The 21,154-nt window shown below is 37.4% G+C and overlaps 5 protein-coding genes across 11 annotated transcripts; 3 read left to right on the top strand and 2 right to left on the bottom strand.

Moving 5' to 3' along the window:
* Positions 1-863: 863 nt before the first annotated feature.
* On the bottom strand, positions 864-4,946 carry nek12 (NIMA-related kinase 12). Of its 3 annotated transcripts, XM_027016911.3 has the most exons (4): positions 3,230-4,946; positions 2,849-3,043; positions 2,579-2,670; positions 864-1,796 (listed from the first exon to the last, which is right to left on the bottom strand). In XM_027016911.3, exons 1-4 carry the CDS (start codon positions 4,341-4,343, stop codon positions 1,779-1,781), a joined length of 1,419 nt encoding a protein of 472 aa, XP_026872712.3. In that variant the 5' UTR covers positions 4,344-4,946; the 3' UTR covers positions 864-1,778. The 3 variants fall into 3 exon arrangements, with proteins under 3 accessions (XP_026872712.3, XP_026872697.2, XP_026872705.2); XM_027016896.3 differs by having other exon boundaries at positions 864-2,670; XM_027016904.3 differs by having other exon boundaries at positions 864-2,670; positions 2,849-3,010.
* Positions 4,205-7,858, top strand: pin4 (protein (peptidylprolyl cis/trans isomerase) NIMA-interacting, 4 (parvulin)). 3 transcript variants are annotated; one of them, XM_027016924.3, is made up of 4 exons: positions 4,205-4,317; positions 5,532-5,605; positions 6,730-6,849; positions 7,560-7,858. In XM_027016924.3, the coding sequence occupies exons 1-4, from the start codon at positions 4,275-4,277 to the stop codon at positions 7,716-7,718; spliced, it is 396 nt and encodes a 131-aa protein (XP_026872725.2). In that variant the 5' UTR covers positions 4,205-4,274; the 3' UTR covers positions 7,719-7,858. The 3 variants fall into 3 exon arrangements, with proteins under 3 accessions (XP_026872725.2, XP_026872731.2, XP_026872740.2); XM_027016930.3 differs by lacking the exon at positions 4,205-4,317 and adding an exon at positions 5,079-5,237; XM_027016939.3 differs by lacking the exon at positions 4,205-4,317 and adding an exon at positions 5,080-5,237 and having other exon boundaries at positions 5,535-5,605.
* Positions 7,859-8,244: 386 nt separating this feature from the next.
* Positions 8,245-16,790, top strand: acsl4a (acyl-CoA synthetase long chain family member 4a). 3 transcript variants are annotated; one of them, XM_027016873.3, is made up of 15 exons: positions 8,245-8,309; positions 10,832-11,338; positions 11,505-11,682; positions 11,896-12,005; positions 12,244-12,382; positions 12,618-12,768; positions 12,895-13,018; positions 13,198-13,269; positions 13,370-13,509; positions 13,613-13,782; positions 14,161-14,235; positions 14,405-14,596; positions 14,783-14,897; positions 14,995-15,152; positions 15,393-16,790. In XM_027016873.3, exons 2-15 carry the CDS (start codon positions 10,988-10,990, stop codon positions 15,548-15,550), a joined length of 2,133 nt encoding a protein of 710 aa, XP_026872674.3. In that variant the 5' UTR covers positions 8,245-8,309; positions 10,832-10,987; the 3' UTR covers positions 15,551-16,790. The 3 variants fall into 3 exon arrangements, with proteins under 3 accessions (XP_026872674.3, XP_026872684.3, XP_081554956.1); XM_027016883.3 differs by having other exon boundaries at positions 8,279-8,413; XM_081698830.1 differs by lacking the exon at positions 8,245-8,309 and adding an exon at positions 8,438-8,796.
* Positions 16,791-17,133: 343 nt separating this feature from the next.
* Positions 17,134-18,643, bottom strand: nxt2 (nuclear transport factor 2-like export factor 2). The gene is made up of 5 exons (XM_027017574.3): positions 18,542-18,643; positions 18,023-18,108; positions 17,834-17,920; positions 17,605-17,749; positions 17,134-17,472 (listed from the first exon to the last, which is right to left on the bottom strand). The coding sequence occupies exons 2-5, from the start codon at positions 18,035-18,037 to the stop codon at positions 17,288-17,290; spliced, it is 432 nt and encodes a 143-aa protein (XP_026873375.1). The 5' UTR covers positions 18,038-18,108; positions 18,542-18,643; the 3' UTR covers positions 17,134-17,287.
* Positions 18,644-18,822: 179 nt separating this feature from the next.
* Positions 18,823-21,154, top strand: psmd10 (proteasome 26S subunit, non-ATPase 10). Its single transcript, XM_027017552.3, has 5 exons — positions 18,823-19,003; positions 19,155-19,253; positions 19,352-19,498; positions 19,656-19,822; positions 19,902-21,154. The coding sequence occupies exons 1-5, from the start codon at positions 18,869-18,871 to the stop codon at positions 20,053-20,055; spliced, it is 702 nt and encodes a 233-aa protein (XP_026873353.1). The 5' UTR covers positions 18,823-18,868; the 3' UTR covers positions 20,056-21,154.

The raw sequence follows: 21,154 nt of genomic DNA, 5'->3' as shown, positions 1-21,154 counted from the left end.
TTAAAAAATATACATTATTCATTGACCACTGTACTGTATTATATTCCGTAACCTGCTACTGATGTGACTTTCATTATGCACTTTAGACCACAAGTACTGCTGCTCCTTATAGTATTTACAGTATTCATTGTGAATTAAACTACCACATGTCATCTAGTGCAATGTTAATGCTGCTCATGCAAATGTCATGCAAATTCTCATGTACGCATACACAGATATTTACGTAGATATATTGCTCTTTTTCTAAATAACCTTATTTATCCTATATCCCTTATGTTTGCTTAATATATCTCTGTTCATGTGCATTTATGTCTTACTACTGTAACACTGCAATTTCCTTTGGGATCAGTGAAGTTTTTTATCTATCTGTTTGTCTGTCTGTCTATCTATCTATCTATCTATCTATCTATCTATCTATTAGGATTCATTAATCCTAGAATCAGGCTGTTTGAATGAAAGGCAATGGACAGCATACATGCATGGCACATTTCCCCTTTCAGAGGGAAATCTGGTTAGGAGAAAGGAACATATGTGGAGCAGATATGCAGCTGTTGCCCATCAATTCACAATTTTACAAGAATGTGTTCTCATTTCTGCTCTATATTTGAGCTCAATGGGGAAGACATGACTAGACATCTGGCATGTTTTTGTAGGATATACAGTATTCAAATGGTGATGGAGTTGCTATGAGCTCTAAAGTGGCTTATACCAAAATCATATTTCAGCAGCTGTCAAATGCTAATGTTTACTGTCACTTACCAAATGCAGTGTTCAGACATTGTGAATGACACTGTAATGACCAAATGTAGCATTCACAAGTTGTGAATGATACTGTAATGATTTGCACTGTAATAATTCAAAGTCACTGTGACCTTTTTACTTTAATTCAAGTTAAAAAAACAAAACAAAAAACAAAACAAAAAACATTCTTTACATAACCATTCTCTAATGGTAAGTGCCTAGCAAAATATCAACTTTTTTAAATGATCATCATCAGTACCATAGTAATAACAACAGTAGTCATCAGCATCACGCCACATAATGAAAGTAGTAAAATTAAATACATAATGAAAAATGAAAGCAACACAAACAGCAAAATCACAGACACAAACAAAAACAGCCTCCTTTCCACTTCTTCTTCTGACTACAGACTGCCATCTATTGGTTACATAATGTAGTGTTTTGAATAGAGAGCTATCAAATGTTTATGCATATTTTAGCAATGGGAAGATCCATATGAAAAGGACCCTAATATTGCCTTAAAGAGAATAAGATACTTATACTTACGTTTTTTCTCCTGAAGCACTTGTCTGCAGTATCTAACAAATCACTGACATAATGTTAAACTCTGATAGATTAATCATGTTACAGCTAATGTTTGGAAGTCCTGAACAGTGAAACTTTATTATTTTCACACTGGGCAAAGCACATATATATTTATTAAAAGGACTCTGAACAAAGTAGAACACATCAATAGCTAAACATTAGCATTATCACAAAAAACCCACATTACAAGCCAATAAGCTTGAACGTTTTTATCTTCAACAAAGCAATCAGTTAACAATAGTTTTTTTTAAATCATTATTGGATATAATCTACATACCTAACTACAAGCCTAATTACGTTATTAATGAGGGAACAATGATTGCTGTTCATAGGTAACAAGATATTTTTATCTTGTCTGCCAACCACTGCACTGATGTGCTGAGATCTCTCGTGCATTGCATGTTTCAACAAAGCCACCCGGCCAGTCAGTGAGTGGAACTGCCTCTTCTAGGCTAGCTCACTAGACAGTCCTGCAAAACCACATATAATCACCCTAAACATCTACAGTCACATGATTATCCTTAAATTATAAAACATAAATCATGCACATGCAGCACATGTAATTCAACAGAATTAGGACTTTTAAACTTTAAGTATTCCTACATTTCTGAAAAATGTTTAGAGCAAATATATTATAAGAACATTAATATACAAATGAGGTCACCCTAACAAATGACAAGCTATATAAGTAATGTGTTTATTTGTAAAAACACACCACACTAAAACACTGCACATCACATAAATAAAAAATAAAACAATCAAACATTAAATCAATACAACAAAATAAATTAGACTTTTTGTCTGTTTTCCAAAAGGTTATTGATATCTTTTGCTAAAAGAATATAGGACTGGTTTCTAAATCTCTTCTGGAAAAAAATCAACATTTCAGCATGATTGACTTCAAACAGTAAAAATACCATTAAGACCTACATCTGTTCATGAACTGATGGGGCATAACATCCAACTTATTTAAGCAGAAGAAAGTTAATTTGAGTCCACTGTTTTTGTTTAAGCAATTAAAATACTTAATGGCCTAATTAAAAGCTTTAAACGTATTTTTATGCATGGACTAAGCAGTCAATAGTATGGTCAATGATAGTCAATGGTATCTAGCACTTTACTGCCATGACCCTTGAAAGAGAATTCAATATTTACTCATTTTAAAGTCACTAAAAATGCTGGATGCTCAACATGTAGTCTCTTGGTCAATATTGAATATAAGATAGCAGGTCTCCAGATGATCTGTCCCTACCATGTGCTGGAACTGGGGTTGCAAGTCCTCTGGCTTCAGGCCATTCAGAAAATGCCCACTGATCTCCTCATAAAATAAGGGCCCAACATCCTCTGAAAAGTAAACCATGAGAAGTAACACTCTTACTGCACAGTTGTTTGATTAAAAAAAAATAACTGGCTGTAAACCACAAGTTTAAAGATTACAAAACCTACTTTGTAATAAGTACTGACAGACTTATTTAAAGTACAAATCGACTGTGTTCCACAAAAAACAAAAATTTGTACTGACCAATATACTTCTCCCTCAGAGTTCTCACAGTAACCAACAGACCACCAGCATCTTTCAGCTCAAGGGAACCTTCTGAGGTTAACTCCATGGCATTTCTGGCACAGTTCACCACTTCAGCCAACTCATCCTCGTCAGGCTCCTCAAAGTCATCTGGGTACTCAGCTGTGTCCACATCATCAGAGATAATTGCAACATCTACCACACAGTATACAAGGTTTCAATGTGAAATCTGCTTTCAGCATGATTAGGTCTCTAGCATTATTTGCCTCTGGTATATTATTTAGTTACCTTGGCACCATTGCTCTGTAATAATATATGAGTTGATACAGAACTCAACATGAGAAACATGAGAAATTTATAAATCACTTCTTCATTTCTTACCATGTGGCTCCTCAGGAATCATATGGTCAACATTCCTTGAAATGTCTTCAACAGATGACATGCTGTCATTTTCATCAAAATCTTCCGAGTAATCAGACTCAGTTCTACCATGGACCATCTCCTCCTTGACAATAACAGGTATTTCACCACCATCTTCCATATTTGGGGCTTCATGAGGAGTGTGCATTTCCATATGAACAACAGTGTCCTTCCAGGTTAATGTTGCATCTTCAGTAGATGCAAAGTCTTTTGCCAGAGGTTTGAGTTCAGAATTAACCTTTGTCAGTTCAGTCTCCTGATGCTGAATGAACTGGTCCAGATGTTTCTGCACATAGGAAATGCTCAGAATGCTGCTAGCATTTGGTCTGCTCTCAGGAACCATACATAGCATTTTGTCGATCAAAGTGTGAAGGTTATCTGAGTACAGTTCAGGCAACTGGCTATATTGCCCCTTTATAATCTTGTAAAATAAGCTCAGCAGATTTTTAGCAACAAACGCTGGTTTGAGTGCACACAGTTCATACAGCAAGCAGCCAAGGGCCCATATGTCAGATTTGGTACTATACGGAACATCCTGGCACAGTTCAGGGCTTAGGTACCTGGGTGTTCCTACACAGGTGGAAGCCATATCCAGAGTGTGGTTCATTATCTTTGATATTCCAAAATCTCCCAACTTAATCATACCCCTCTTGGTTAACAACACATTGGAAGGTTTAATGTCTCTGTGAAGAATTCTTGCAGAGTGGATATAATTGACTGCCATGACAATCTGAACAAACCAATTCATAATCAAAAGCTCTGAGAAATATTCCTCTGCCTTCCTCTCTTTAATCTGGTCATCCAGTGTTCCACCATCACAGTAATCCATAGCAATGCAGACGTACCCATTTGTTGAATCAACAAAGGTGTCACCCCATGTCACAATATGGGGGTGTCTGAGACTCCTCAGAATTTCAGCCTCTTGCAATACAGCCTCTTTGGTCTTGGTTTTCTGAGAGTTGTCAACCTGTATTCTTTTCACAGCATACACTTTCTTTGTATCTTTATGTCTCATGAGCAAGACGACACCTGCTCCACCTCTTCCAAGTGTAAGAATTTGGTCGTATTTTTCCATATCTTTTGTCTCGCGTAAAAGTAACGCTAACTAACTAGCTATGGTTGCTGTTTTAATTTAAAAACTAGCTTTCTAATCAACCCAGTTAGCTATTTAATACAAATGTATTGTACAGTAATGTCAGTTTGATTACCTAGGCATATTAACTAAGTGATACATTTCTTGCCTGGTACTTTACGAACTGTCCCTAAACTTCTTCAAATTCGTGGAGAAAAATAGCAATAACAACAATAATAAAACCTTTAGGTTAAATAAGATAGCGAGGTAATAGAAGCGCAAGGTAAATATGCAAACAAATTAAGATGGCTTGCTATATTTTAGCCAACATGCTCTTAGGTTAGGTTATTATTAAAGACCCACGTTAACGTTGCTTCTGTTTACGAATAGTGTAGTTTAGTGATCTGAAACTAGCAAGCTAGGTTAGCTAACCTTTAATTTTTCTAACCGTTAAATAGGCTAGTTAGGATAAATTGCTACTGACATATTCATCGACGATTTGTTTTGGTCTTTTGCAAGGTATTTCCATGGCAACATCCTGTAGCAGGGACGCTAAGCTAAAATCCAAACATGTTTTGTAACCTATTGTATTGTCACTGGCAAAAGCAGTGATAAAATTTTAGCATGAAAGCCTGATGCATAAGTCGTGTTTTCCTATGGAAAAGAGATTAAGTGATCATAATAACTATTCAAGAGTCCCTAAAAGGAACTATTAACAGGGGGATTTGGCCACCCTCGGTAGTGAATAGTAGTCGGTGCGCTGATTTAAGAGAAAGGTTAGCTAGCCACTGCGGCTAACCTTTCTCTTGAATCAACGCATCGACTACTAGCTAACAAACCCAGTTGTTGGTGTGACAGAAATGCCGCCAAAAGGAAAGGGTGGCAAAGGTGCAAAAGGTAAAGTGCGATAAATCGTAAGGCAGTTAGCAACAAAGAACAGCTCTGCCTCATTTGCCACTGTCAATATAATAAAGAGCAAGCTAGCTGGCTAATAAGATAATTGCTAGGTGGCTACATAAGCAACGTGAACATGTTGAGCTTTGTGAGCTAGCTAACTAGCCATTTTAACTTGCTAGCTATTTATCCGCTTTTACCAGTCATATTTCAAATTTAGATATTTTTCAAACACGTAAAACATGTAGCTGGTCTTTTGTTTTAATGAGGTAGGTTAGTAAAGGTAAGTTATTTTAGCAGGAGCCGGTGCCTCAAGCAGTGGAGACGCGGACAAGAAGGAGAAAGCTCAGAAAGGAGGTACTGCAGTAAAGGTAAACTAGGCTAAAGGGTTAGCTGTTGTTAACTGTTTTATAGTTTGTCTTATTGAGAGTCACTGAGGCCACTTGTTTTGCCTGTTTTAGTGCTAAGATGAACACTAACAGATGCTTGAAATGCCAATCTGTCAAATGTATACCACCCACCACAGTTGCACAAGACATAGGCTATGATTTTATTTGAGTGTATTTGTTGGAATTTGTGTGAGGGTAGTGGCGGTTGTCACCAATGAGCACGCCTAATCCATTGGTTAGTATCATCTCAGCAGTAACATGCAGATGTAGTTAGATCTGTAAAGATGAGCAGCAAATGAACAGTCCATAAACATGTGCCAGGGATCAGCATGCAGCTCCAGCAGGTTTATCTATAAGAGTATAACGACAAGGGAGGGCCAGAGGGTGACCACAGTCTTGAGGGCTTTCTGAGACGTTGCATTCCACCCATATCAGCGTCACAAACCCAGATGAATACATGAAGCAACAGGACAACAGCGTCACAAATTGAGTGTGTTTCAGTTCACTGAGTAAAGCATCATTTTTTGGCAGAGAGCAATGAGATCCATAGTGGCTAAGCAGCCCCCTCTTTTATCCCCAGCAGCACTACTGTGGCTGTCTGCCTTGCAAGTTCTCGCTTGGGCCTCTCAGGTGCCACAGAATGAACTGCATTATGGATGGGAGTAACTCAGGTGTAACATTTGATACTGAAGGCTAGATGGAAACTTTATGCAGTGCAGAGGTTTGATTATTATTTCCTGTTTTCTTGTAAAGGAAATAATAAAAGGTTTATGTTGAAAAATGTATCTAAACAAAGTGATTTCTCTTGCTGTATTGATTTGCCCTTTTATGCATATATTGTGCAAAAATGTATATTCAAATGATTCAAACCACCTATGTGGGGAGTTGTTGTTTTTTTTTTTTTTTAGAAGGGATGTTGTTTTTGGTCAATTTTGACAGCGCTAGTTCTGATACTACTGGCTGATACCATCATGGGAAGGTAACAACTAAAACAGCTCATTTGGTGGATCTGGTCTGAAATGTACAATATTCATTCAATGCCATTTAAAGTTAGGTCAAATGTGACACTTCAATTAATGATGATACTTTGATTTTACATTTTCCAGGTGCGTCATATTCTTTGTGAAAAACATGGGAAGTGCATGGAGGCTATGGAGAAGCTGAAGGCTGGAGTGCGCTTTAGTGAAGTGGCAGCCCAGTACAGTGAAGACAAAGCTAGACAAGGAGTAAGAGACTCTTTTATATGGCAAATATTAAATCAGTAGCTCAAAAGCTTGAATAGCTTTATAAATAAAATTGATTTTATTCATAAAGGGTCAAATCGGGTGTTTTCAATCAGGGAAAATGCTATTTGCTTCTACAACTAGTGGGACACCTTTAGTGAAGATGTCTTAGTTCTTTGTCTTCACCTGTAAATGGCATAATCACACCTATTTTGTTGTATGCAGAATTGTGAGAAATATTTGTGCTGTGAATCATTAAATGAGTTGACAAATTGTAAAATAAAGTTTCTAATTTGAACATTTTATTTATAGTGATATAAATGCTTAAATGAAATGGTTTATAATTATTAACAAGCTTGCAGCTTTTTTATATTTTTATTTTATTTTTGACATTTATTTGAAGCATATTTCGCCTTTTGAAGTTTTATTCGGTTATTAATTAATAGTGGTGTGGATGTTAATCTAAACTGTAAGCTGTAATGCTAAAAGCATGTTTATTTTTCTTTGTTACTTGACTAGATATCTACAATTTGCTGGAGCTTGTTTACAGAACCCCTGTGTAAATATGTAATGTGCAATTAAAAATATCTTGTTGGAATATGATTTAATGCTGGTATGATTTGATGCTGGATCATATAAATATCTAATATGATGTGAGTTCTGTAAACCTGCCAAAACCACAGTTGAAAAAATATTTACTTTAATGTTGATAGGGTGATCTTGGATGGATGACCCGAGGATCAATGGTGGGACCATTTCAAGATGCTGCATTTGCACTACCCATCAGCTCCATGGATAAGCCTGTATACACAGATCCTCCGGTGAAAACAAAGTTTGGCTACCATATCATCATGGCTGAAGGCAAAAAGTGACTAATAGATTTCCAGACCATGTGGCTTACCCATACACCCTTGCTTTGTAGTACATTCATGTAAGCAAAAAAGCAACAAATCTTATTAACAGCATTTTTTTTTACATGCAAATATCAGTTAATAAACAAACACTGACAGAAGTGTCTTTGATTGGTAGTCATTTTCTTTATATTTTCGAGGCATGTGTGATATGTCTAGGGAAAGTAGTGTTACTGATGCAGGCATCCTCTGGGATGGCATAGACAGTGTTGGCTGGCAATGACAAATATTTTAGAATAAGAAATACCCAAAACTCTTTAATATCTTTACCAGCATTATATCGAGATTTATCTAAGGAAAATTAATTTGGGGAGGGGTTACATTTGGATTGTTTAACAAATCTAAAATTCTGTCATGTATGTGAAACAGTTCAAATTAAAGCAAATTGGGAAGGCCATACGGAACTGCGATGCTTTCTTGGCGCTCATTGGCTGAAAAATATGGAGTCAGATGACGCAATTTTCCGGATTCTCTGTGATGCGATGAGGTAACTCTCGGTCATTCTTTATAGTAGAATAAGGGTGCCCGGCACGGTTGCTTTAGTTACTCAAGGTAAGAAGACATTTTAAACAATTTAAGTGGCTCTATAGAAAAGGTGGATATCAATCTCCAACCTAATAGAATACGTTTATTAGCCCAATGCTTAATAACAAAAGGTAGGTATCAGCTTTATTTAAAATATTAAGGCAACCGTGCGCTTGTCATGATGGTTGAATTGGGTTAAGACGTCTAGCGTTAATATTGGCTAACCATCTACCAAGGATGTTCACCGGCTAGAATTTCACTGTATATTTAGCTATATCACCATAAAAAATTGTGATCTGGATTTTGCTATGTACTGGTATAAAAATAATACAGTGGTTAAGTCTATCGTGTACCTGAATACGAAATTACCCATCTGAAGGGTGGGATACGGAAAGCATGTCCTGACACCTCGTGATGATGCTGTGGTGGTTCACGATTTGCTGCTGACATCAGGAGATCGCCATGAACGTTTTCAGTCAGGCGTTGTTAGAAGTCTCTATCAGCGTGATTTACGGTAGTATTTTACTGATATTTGATCAGCTAATAGTAGCGGCACCGGTACGTTCTCCAGCTAAAACCAGGCGACCTTGATGTAAGGCAATATCCGGAAAAATACTTCCTCTGTTCAAGTCATATTAGTGCTCACGGAGGATGTTACTTTGCCGTTGAACTCTCGAATTTTATATATGTATATATAAACATTAAAAAATATCAATTTAGGAATTATATATATAAATATATATATATATATATATATATATATATATATATATATATATATATATATATATATATAATATAAATTCCTAAATTGATATTTTTTAATGGTCATAACGTATTAATCAGCCTCTGAAAGGAAGCTATTTGATGCAAATATTTTAGTCATATATCAGATGGACAGATATTTCGTTGACGTGGGGGGGAATTTTAGCACGTGTTAAAGTGAGTAATCTAGAGCGTCAGTAGTCGGGGATACTTTTCCATGGTGAATGCCTGCTTCATGCGTGGATTCAGTTCAGACTCTTAACTAACTATCGTAAACTATGCGAGCACCTGGAGTATCTGAGGGTTTGAGCAGTGTGTGGGGTGGGCTTGATGCCACTGGCTGTCACTTCGAGCGTTAGGACAGGAATCCACAGCTTATCATGAAGAGAGAATGCCGTATGCTACCTTCATAGCATCATTCGTGAATGATCATTTGTTTAAATTTATCAGTGTCCTAATATGAGCACGATACGTTTCTCTAACCTATCTGAAGTGATGGATGATGATGTGTATCTTGTATATACTATAGCTCTTTGTACCGATATAGTTATCGTAATTGGCTTTGGTTGATTGCTTAATACAGGCTGGACGGTGTATTCAGTTACCATTTTACATGTTAATTTTATTTATTTATTTTTGTAAGTTTATGTATTTTTATTTGAACACATTTGTGATGTAGAATAAAAAGCTATTGATATGAGGCAAACATGTAGGGTCATGGCCCCTTTACGTCAGTATAATGTTCCGGAACAGGTTAGATGACTACGTAAGTCATGAACATAGTTGTTGAAATGACCAGTGATGTCATGTGCATAGAATGAATAACTAACTGCTGTCAGCAGAATATAGTGATTCTGAACTCTTATCAATGGGTCAGTTCAAACTGCAGTAAGACCTAGAGTAACCTCTAGACAGCAGAGCTGATCCTACAGAAAATGTAGCTAAATAAACATGCACATACACACTAATGAGATTCCAGGGAGTAATTGCAGTGTATTGTAGTAAAAGATGTAGAGGTAGTCAAATTTGCAGTGAAGTTGTACACAAGGTTTGCAGAGAAATGGAATGTTTCAAGAAGTATTTTAGTATTAAAGCACAGTACATTGTGTTTCCATTGTTCTATACAAAATATGAAAATGTTCAAATCTGTTGGTTTGTGCCAGTATGTTTTGAAGGATTTTTTTTCAGAGAGTTTTAAGTACTGGAATTGTATAATAACTTGGCACAAGCTTGGTTCATGAGTTGAGAAATATTTGTGCTTTTTTAGTTTTACTTGCTACGTATGTTGCATGTCCACATAGTGGTGAAAAGAATCCACCTCTCTAAGCAGAAGTGCTTCATCACATCAAGGTGGAGAGCCAAAATGTCTATTTAATTAGACAACCTTCAAAACTTTCTGAAAAGGTAGTACTGGGAACAAGTTCACAATAGTTCAAAATATCAGGTCTCCCTTGTGATACTGTCTGTGTCATCGTGTCTGATTATTGAGATTGTCCTCTACTCAGAACAGTCTGCAGCTTTTTGTCCTGTTCTAAGAACAATCTGCAGCTTTTGTCGTAGTGTAATGATGCTGCTGTCTTTTTGGTAGTGCACGACTTGATCTGCCCAGTGTTTGTGCATTGCTTTGAATTACATCTTTAAGCAGGCACACGTGTGTGTGTGTGTGTGTGTGTGTGTGTGTGTGTGTGTGTGTGTGTGTGTGTGTGTGTGTGTGTGTGTGTGTACTGTAAATTGTGTCTAGTTCATTCACCCTAAATGATATATGTCCCCTTGATGTCTGTCAGCCTTAGGTGATGCACTGAAGAAGAGCAAGTCAGGTACCACCTAATCTGTAACCTTTTGACAAGAGGTCTGATATACAAGCTGCTATAGAAGATTTGAGTCACTCAGGCCTGGTCTGCAGCCTTCATCTCTCAGTCCCCACTTCAGCCCAAGAAAACATGACTCTGAAAATGGACCTCAGCACCATTATCCTGCTCCCAGTTCACATGCTGGTGTGGCTGTACTCAGCCTTGAGTTTCTTACCATGGTACTTCCTAACTGGAGCTCAGGGTAAGAAAGCCCTAGCGGAGCGGATCAAGGCCAGATCCACAAATGGTCAGGCAGAGGGACCCTATCGCTCTGTGGACCACTTTGACACCCTAGCCACGATGGACTTCCCAGGTTTAGACACCCTAGACAAACTTTTTCGTCATGCAGTGCAGTGCTTTGGGAAATCACACTGTCTGGGAACAAGAACTATTCTGAGTGAGGAAAATGAAACCCAGCCTAGTGGAAAGGTGTTTAAAAAGGTAGCGTTAGCAATTCACACTTGCATGTCTTAATTCAACTACACCTGTACTGGTAAAAATGCATAGCTGTTTTACTTTACCATCTCCATAGGTTCAACATACTTAAAACTGTGGTTTCGCAGCCATTTTATGTGCTTGAATAATGAGTGACCTTTTTTCCTTGTAGATGATTCTAGGTGATTACAAGTGGATGTCATATCAGGAGCTGGATGTTGAAGTGAATCTGTTTGGCAGCGGTCTGGCAGCACTGGGCCAGCAGCCAAAAAATGCCATTGCCATTTTCTGTGAGACACGAGCTGAATGGATGATCACAGCTCAGTCATGCTTCAGACACAATTTCCCGTGTAAGGAGCCATTTTTTCTTCTTTAAAAAAAAAACAAAAAAACATAGTAGCTACAAGACATTTACAGAATCCAGATAAAATGCCTGGTACCTCTGGGTTATTGTGTCACTGTTGCTCAGTGTATCCTTGTACTATATTTATTTTTGAACTGTCCAGACTTTACTGATGTCAAATTATATGTGGTCATTTCTATGCTTGACGTGGGTGTTTTAGTGGTCACATTTTACGCTACTCTTGGAGAGGATGCGGTAGCCTTTGGACTTAACGAGTGTGGTGCGACTCACTTGGTCACTAGTGTGGAGCTTCTGGAAACTAAGTTAAAGGTTAGTGTTCTCTGCCTAGAGAGTCTGTAAGAATATTGTAAAGATGTATCTCTTCTTTCAAAAGGCTCTGAATACTTTGTATTGTATCTGAATACTTTGTACCCAGCATGGCATTGTTCCACATATGTTAGATAGGTTTGTCATCTACAAGTGATTTTTGGGCATATCATACACTATTAATAATGACTGTTTTGAGCCCTGCACAACAGAAAATGCACTTGTTTTTTTCCATGTGTAGACCGTACTTCCTCAAATCCCCAATCTGAGGCACATCATCTATGTTGACAACAAGGGCATCAGCACCGCAGGCTACCCAGAGACTATTCATATCCACAGCATGCAGTCTGTAAAGGAGCTGGGAGCCAAGCCTGAAAATTGTATGTAAAATTTCAGCAACAAACCAAATGTTTCAAGTGCACATTTCACACATTTTCCAAAGAATCAGTTACAATCAGCAGTGATGTTAAGCATTCTTATATACTAATATTAAGACAAACATTGTGCACGTCAGAAAGTTTGATGCACTTTCAATGGTGATTTGTGCTAAAGTGAATGTAAATCAGGCATCTTACTGTTACTGGAGAAGACAACAATGTGTGTGTTGTGTTGCAGTGAATAGGGAGATAGTGAGACCTACACCATCAGATCTTGCTGTCATCATGTACACCAGTGGCTCCACAGGCCAACCAAAAGGGGTGATAATTGTCCATAGCAACCTCATTGCAGGCATGACAGGCCAGTGTGAGAGAATCCCAGGCTTGGGGTGAGTATAGGCCATGTGCTTAAATGGCCTTGCACATACTGACATTGAAATTCCCAAAAAACAACTTAGTTTAAATGTTGATTGTTGTAGCACTTGGATCTTGTGTTTTGTTTTGTTTTTTAATAGCACCAAGGACACATATATTGCTTATCTGCCTCTGGCTCATGTGCTAGAGATGACTGCTGAGATCTCTTGCGTAACGTATGGTTGCAAGATAGGCTACTCTTCCCCACAAACACTGTCTGATCAGGTAAGCTGACACTAGAAACTCAAACAAAATAATTAGATTAAGAATCTGACTTTCAATTATTTACTTTCCTTGTATTTTAAGAAAGGTTTTAGGTTTTTCCAGTAATGATAAAATAATAACACAATTTGTACAATTTTTTTACATTTATTACTTTATTATTTGTGTGTTTTCCACTGCAGTCCACTAAAATTAAAAAAGGCAGTAAGGGTGATTGCTCAGTATTAAAGCCTACTCTGATGGCAGCTGTACCTGTAAGTTCTACTTTGCACCCTAAATTTACCATCGGTGTAACTTCATTATTACACTCACTTGCATTGCCTTCCTGAACTTTTTTTTTTTTTTACTCGCCAGGAGATAATGGACCGCATCAATAAAAATGTGATGAGCAAAGTGCAAGAGATGGACTGTGTACAGAGGACCCTGTTTAAACTAGCCTATAACTACAAGCTGGAACAAATCAAGAAAGGCTATGATGCGCCTCTCTGCAACCTGTAAGAATGAAAAGAAAATATACCTTACAACTGTAGTATATCTGATAATCTAGTTATTTTGGAGTGGATCCAGGTTCATGGTGTTCATTCTTAATGTCTATAGGCTGTTTAAGAAGGTGAAGGCCCTACTGGGAGGAAATGTACGAATGATGCTGTCTGGAGGGGCACCACTGTCGTCCGTTACACAGCGCTTCATGAACATCTGCTTCTGCTGTCCTGTGGGCCAGGGCTATGGCCTGACCGAGACCTGCGGTGCAAGCACAATCACAGAGGGTGAGGAGATCCATAGGGCCCACGTAAGCCCTGGAGGCTCTAGGAGATGACTCACTCCAAGAGTCTTACTGCAGATTTACACATTCAATGTTCCAGGGGTGACAGAGCATCACATGACGGAACAAATTTCCAAATTTGGTTTTAATTAAAGCTCTCGCATGCCTGGAAAGGAAAGGGTATAAAAAGATGAAATTTTGGATTTGTTGGTTTGGATTGTGGTTTTAATTTAGCAAGGTTAAGTACAAATTTTTATTCATTCGTTCACTTATTCATTTACTAGGTAGGTCTAAGTTACAGGTCTCGTCACAGCTGTTTTCCTAGGTTGTTACATGCATTTTAGCTTATGGTACTCATGTTTCCTGTTATCTGGGCCTGCAGTGAGTGACTACAGCACAGGACGAGTGGGAGCCCCTCTCATCTGCTGTGAGCTAAAACTCAGAGATTGGGCAGAAGGTCAGTAGATATGGTCTGTTTGGTGGGATTGTGCTGCACTACATTCAGCCCCTAAGCTCATTCTCAGTGCCACTGCAGACACAGTGCTATATACATTTTAGAGTGTGCAGGGCAGTAAATAGAAATGCCTTTGAAAAGCCTACAGCAAAATATAATTCCTGTTCTACAGGTGGCTATACAAAGCTGGACAAGCCTCATCCACGAGGCGAGATTCTAATTGGAGGTCCCAATGTGACAATGGGCTACTTTAGGAGTGACTACAATAACAGTAATGATTTCTTTGTGGATGAGAATGGACAACGTTGGTTCTGTACTGGAGACGTAGGAGAAATCCACCCTGATGGCTGTCTGCAGATTGTGGGTGTGTGTTTTGAACTGGCCATCACAATAGATTAAATGTCTTGCTTATATGAAAAAACAACAGATGGAAATTGCTTATCTGAAATGCAACCATGTCAAATCACATTTTTAGAATTTTTAGATGAAAAAAAATGTCTTTTACTTAAGTTTTATTAATTGTCTTTGTATATCTTTTTGTAATATGTAGATCGTAAGAAGGATCTTGTCAAGCTGCAGGCTGGAGAGTATGTATCTTTGGGCAAAGTTGAGTCAGCACTGAAGAACTGCTCCTTTATTGACAACATCTGTGCATATGCAAACAGGTACATTTATCTGATCATCAGAATCAGATGAAACCAGGAACACTCAGCAACAGTAAACAGTAGTTTATACATGACTCGCCTCTCTTTTTCTTTTCAGTGAACAGAACTACATCATCAGCTTTGTGGTACCTAACCAAAAAAAGCTGACTGCTCTGGCCAATCAGAAAGGCATTACTGGCACGTGGGAAGAGATCTGTAACCACCCTGTTATGGAGATTGAGGTTTTGAGAGAGATTAAAGAAGTAGCCACTTCAAGTAAGAAATTATTTTGTTTTGGGAGTACTTATGGGTATGCAAATAAAGATGAAATGCAGTATATTATTTTTTTAGAGGTAGTTTATAGTAATTCAAAGGTTAGCCCATTAAAAGTATAGCAAAATAGTGCATTTAATAGCAGATTAAAAGTATAGTAAAAATCTGTCTGTCTATTTCTACTGAGGTTTTTGTATTGATACCTTTTGCACTCATGCTATTTTAAATTTTGTGCAATTGTAGTTAAACTACAGCGCTTTGAGATCCCAATAAAGGTTCACTTGAGTCCAGAGCCATGGACCCCTGAAACTGGCCTGGTCACAGATGCTTTTAAACTGAAGAGGAAGGAGCTGAAGAACCACTATCTCCACGATATTGAACGAATGTATGGCCGTAAATAGAACCACTGTTGTAAATATGACATGCTTCCATAAAGGTTGCATATGTAGAAATGTTTGGGAACATTTTGCTGTCTTGACCACACAGCTAGCATACATGCACACATCTTCAATATTTACTGTGCTGTTTTGTTCATAAATTATTGGTCACAATACTGTGGATAATGTAAGCAAACTTCTATAGGTCAATCGTCAGCTTTCAAGTCCCATTGCTGTAGAATAATGTTGAATTTTAGCTTTTTCGCATGTGACAGCTGGGACTCGGACAAGATTCACTCTTAAACAACATAGTGTCTTATTTTCACCTGTTAGAAAAAGGAACCTCCTGACATGTGAAAGGATTTCAACCATATAACAGCGCTAAACTGCCATCATCTTCACCTGTTCCTATTTTTGTAAACAATGTGAACTGTTTGTATTTGCATCTTTGTAATGCTTCAATTTGAAATGAGTATTTCTAATGGTTTGGTTTGTAAGAAATTTGAAGGCAAGCACCAATCATTGAGATGAGGCTGTGACTGTACTGCCAAGCTGGGCTTCTTTACAAAGACAAGCAATGTATGGTGATCTCTTTGTGCCTTCAGAGTGGTCTCTTGGTCAGTGCCAGTAGTCTACTTTTAATGTTTGGAATTATACATGCTCAAAAATATTCATATAATGCATCCTAAGGTCATGGATCACAACTCATCAATTATGTATGAATTCTAATTATTTGTTCACACGTTTTGCTGTAAATGGATAACATCACTGTTAACATTTTTGTAAATTATTTGGGTGTTTATGCACTGACTGTAGGATGATAATGAAGTAGAGTTTGTGACTGCATTTGGAATACGAAGGCAAAAGACTATTCTAAATGAAGAGGAACCACAAAATCCAAACCCTTCTTAGGCTGAGAAGGGTTTCTTTCAGCCCTGTGGCTAATGCCAGTATTGCAGATCATAGAATAGTTTTGACTGTAGGTTTGTGTCCAAGTTTTAATTTAGGCAGCATTTATCAAGCACAATACTATACTGAATATTAACTCTGATCCAGACAATGATTTATCCCCCATTTACCAGAACTCTCTAGACAAATGTTTTTTTTGTTCCTGTTAGTATTATTCAATCACTTTTTTTATTTGGTTTACTTTTTTTTTTTTTTTTTTTTTTTGCACCAGGTGTTATTTGGTTTTCAGGGTTTTTCCCCCCCCATTTTTTTTTTAAAAAAGATTGTGCAGGTTCATTTTAAAAACAACAAAATATCTACCAAATATTTCATGGGGCAAGTGTATTGTTTGCAATTTTATTTTTATTTTATTTATTTAATTTAAATCGGGTGTGGCATTTAACAGCCATTCAACCATCACAAAGTTTGGCATTTTGAAATGGGATTGGTGTTCTCATCTCTGGAACATTAAGATATGAAATTAAGCATTTCATATTTTTGGTCAATCCTCAGGGTCCTAAACAAAGTCTACAGAATGAATGCTTTGCTGAAGGAACCATTTGCTTGTAGAATTTGTCATAAGGCTCTTATTTATTCTCTCTTGTGGAACAGCCACTGTATGTAATAGACATTGTGATAAATTGTTTTCTACTCAGTAGTCAGTCCTTTGTGTGATTTATTTAACATTTATTTACAGCATGAAAATGAATTATACTTGGAGGTAAGACTTAAATGTTTCTCAGCCACCTCTTTTTTGAAGAATCCTAGGTATTCAATGAAAATGCAGGGTGGGGTATGGTAGAAAGAAATCATTCAGTTTGCCCAATCTTGGAAGCGAAAACAGTCACTTGCAATTTTCCATACTGGCTGGTCGCTGTGTGGGGATGGCTGAGCAGTTAATAGGAAATTTTGGTTGAAATATCTCTGTTTGTTCCCATCAAATTTCACCGTGCCAGCAGTAACTACCAGCAACGTTGTCTGCCCTTGAGTTGCTTGTTCTGTTCAAGGAAATAAAAACATTAACCAACCTCTAAACACTCATGGTTGCACAAATAATCTGGTGAAAGGGTTATTTTCAATTAGTTTATTTCAAGCGGTTAACAACATGCTGCGTCATAAACATCGCTTACCGTGTACAGGCTGGCAATCAAGCGTGTGCACTTGAAATTCACTGGATGGAAGAGATTCGAAAAAGTTTGCAAGGGCATCTTGTCCAGAAAAAGCATTGCCATTCCACACAAGTGTTGCTTTATCCAGATACAGCCTCGTCAGATTCTGAAACTCGGAACCATTTAACATCTTATAGCCGATTATAATGCATGACAACCACACTTTAACTGAAATGTGTAACATACATACTCTTCTTTTTTTGTCCATGCAGTCATAGTAAATATTGATAAATTCCTCTGAGTATCTGCATGACTGATCCACGTGAGTTCTGAAATCCTATTAAAGATGTATAGGGGGTCATAGTTTAGTGGTATAAACATACCGTTTTTAGCTAGCCATCTTGGTTAAAATGAGTGGAAAATGGATATAGAAGCTTACAACTGTTGAAGCCATGTTAGCTAGCTAGCTAACGATTCTCGCCGTTAATGAACTTGTCCGCGTGTTTTCCTGCCTGTAAATTATTCCTGTTGGTTTGGTTTAAAAAGAAACCAGAGTATCAGTTTTAAACACAGACTATTCAATATCTCGTTGTTAGTAGCTAACTAACTAGTTAGCTAACATAGCTAGTTACCCAACATTTAAGATTAACTGAGCTCCTTTTGCCCCAACTACCTAGCTAGACAGCATCAGACATTAAAATGTCAAAATAAAATGTATTTATATAGCGCCTTTTACAACAGATGTTGTCATAAAGCAGCTTTACAAGTGTCCAAGTCCAAGCCCCCAGTGAGCAAGCCAAGGCTGACAGTAGCAAAGAAAAACTCCCTAGAGCATGAGGAAGAAACCTTGAGAGGAATCCTCCTCTGGCCGAGGACACAATACCACTGAAGCAAAACAAGTACCGGTTTGAGTAATCTTTTGTAACTATCGTTATATGGAATTGTTGATATTTCTTACTCTGCTAATTTAACCAGCGTATGCGTTCTTCAGATGCGAAAACTCAAATCTGTGCTTTTGAAAATGTTGTCGGTGTAGTCTTGTGCACTACATACCTAGTTCCCCTGTGTCGGAGCTAAAGTAATTATTGACGGTCTTAAAGTGTACCAACCTATTAGAACTTTTGAATGGTCTCCATTGTATTTATATGTATTTTCTGCACTGGTGAACACTGAAAAATAAAGGTTTTAAGTGTTTCATCGGACTATAACTTTGAAATGTAATATTTACACACCGGATGCTCTCAATTCCTCATCCGTTGTCTAAACTAAGAACAAGGAGCAACTGATGCGTTTGCATGCAGTTGTGATGGAAGGCTCTGTGTCGAATTTAGAGATCTGCAACTTAGCCTACACTGGCAAATTTGAACAACTTAAAAAATGTATTTTATCTGATAAAACTCTCGCAACAAAAACAGACCAGGTGTGTGCAACAAATCTTAATGAACAAGTTAACCTTGCAGTGATTAGCGTAAAGTAGCTAGTTAGCTAGTCAGCCGAATTTGTCATTTGCTAGTGACTTCTTAAAAATATCAGACTGGTTTTCTTATCATACTGCTTACCGTTTCGTGTAGGATCATAGGACTGCTCTGCATTGGGCTTGTTCAGCTGGACATGCGAATATTGCTCAGTTTCTTCTGGATATCGGAGTTGAAGTGAATCTTAAAGATGACGTGAGTCATCATGTTCCCTTATGTGTAACTAATGTAATATGCAGTCACTGTAGTTTGTCATGGAGGTGTTAATTTACATATTTCACTTATAACTACAGGCCTCCTGGACTCCTCTACATATTGCAGCTTCTGCAGGAAGAGAAGAAATTGTGAGATCATTAATATCCAAAGGGGCACAACTGAATTCAGTGAACCAAAACGGCTGCACCCCCTTGCATTATGCAGCATCAAAGGACCGATATGAGGTAGCCAACCTTTTTTCTGTTTTATTGTTGTATTTTGCTATTCTGTTCATGAAGGCTATAGAATTTTATGTACTCTTGGCTATTTAACTTTTTTTTTTTAAGTTTAAAATGTATTATGCTGATTCATTTGTTTACACATTTGTAACATTTTTAACAGATAGCCCTGCTTTTGTTGGAAAATGGTGCAGACCCTAATGCTACAGATAAATTAGCATCTACACCCCTTCACAGGGCATCAGCAAAGGGCAACTACCATCTTATTCAACTACTTCTTAAACAGAGTGCTTCTACCAATATTCAAGACTCAGAGGGAAACACACCTCTGTGAGTGCCATTATGTTTTTCCTTAAATCATTTTTGTTCTTTCCTTTTTTTCTACACTAATCCTGTATCTCAATTTCAGTCATCTGGCATGTGATGAAGAGCGGGTAGAGGCTGCAAAACTCTTAGTTGAACATGGTGCCAGCATCTACATTGAGAATAAGGAGGAGAAGACCCCCTTGCAAGTTGCCAAAGGTGGGCTTGGAACTTTGCTTAAGAGAATTGTAGAGGGCTGAAGTATTCACTGAACAACTCCTAGAAGGGTAGTGCATAGGCAGATGCACAACAAATGTGATGAAGAATAACCATTTGACCAAAAGGATGGCAGACGACAACAACCACAAAAACGCTGCCAATGAAAATAAGAGAACTAGTGCAGGAATTACGAGTGCTTGGGCTGTAAAGTGTGAAAAGTACATACATGACTTATGTACATTATGAATGTTCTGAAATATATTTAAAATTTTTGTTTAAGTTTAGTATTTCAGGGTTGACAACTAACCCATGCGCTTCTTTTGCACCTACCTACATATAGTTTTGTTTTTGGGCTGGTTTTAAAGTATGGAAATCTTGCACAATAATCATTTAGTTCACAAATGTGGAAACTATTATTAAAAGAAAATAAAATGAATTGATGTAATCTAAATTAACTTGTATTTAATATACAGATGAAGTACGTTATTTTTACCCCATGCTGAGTGAGCCTTATTTCTCTCCTAACACAACTGTGGTTTGATGAATGTACATGATGCTTCCCTTTGGCAAAGACAGCTTTTAGCCTGAAGATTGCTGGGGACTTGGAATCTCAAATACCATATATAATTATCCAACCCTTAGACATAATCCCAGTGTATGTGACAGCAAAATGCATATTTGTTTTTTCCAAAGCAGGTTCATGGTGCCATTAAACACATTCTTTCTTTCTTTTCTTTTTTTTTCCTTGAGTGAGGATTTTCAGACTTAGTCAGTTTCATAGGATTTAACTCGTACATTTCAACAACCACTTGCAGACTTTTGACTCATGTTTTTTGTGGTTTTTGACCTTCCTTGTTTTAATAGAAGGCAAATGTCATACAAGAATATTTAATAGTTTGTAAAGACTTAATTGATTAGTGTAAAGAATTAATTTACTGATTAAACAAATCTATAAGTTAAAGCTTCAATTAGATTTTGTTCATTGGTATATTTAACTAGTAATTGTTACATTCTGTTTCTTGAAGAGGAGCTGTTTTTCTCTTATTTACTTTCTTTCTGATTGAAGGTTAGATTTCTTTTTTTCACATCTGCTGTATCGAACATGGTTAAAAAACAAAATCTTGAAATTAAGGAAACAAA

The sequence above is a fragment of the Electrophorus electricus genome, chromosome 16 (assembly GCF_041902795.1).
Source record: "Electrophorus electricus isolate QZ-2024a chromosome 16, ASM4190279v1, whole genome shotgun sequence".
Lineage (NCBI taxonomy): Eukaryota > Metazoa > Chordata > Actinopteri > Gymnotiformes > Gymnotidae > Electrophorus > Electrophorus electricus.
The sequence above is the reverse complement of the archived record's forward strand: the minus strand, read 5'-3'. Positions and strand labels throughout refer to the sequence as shown.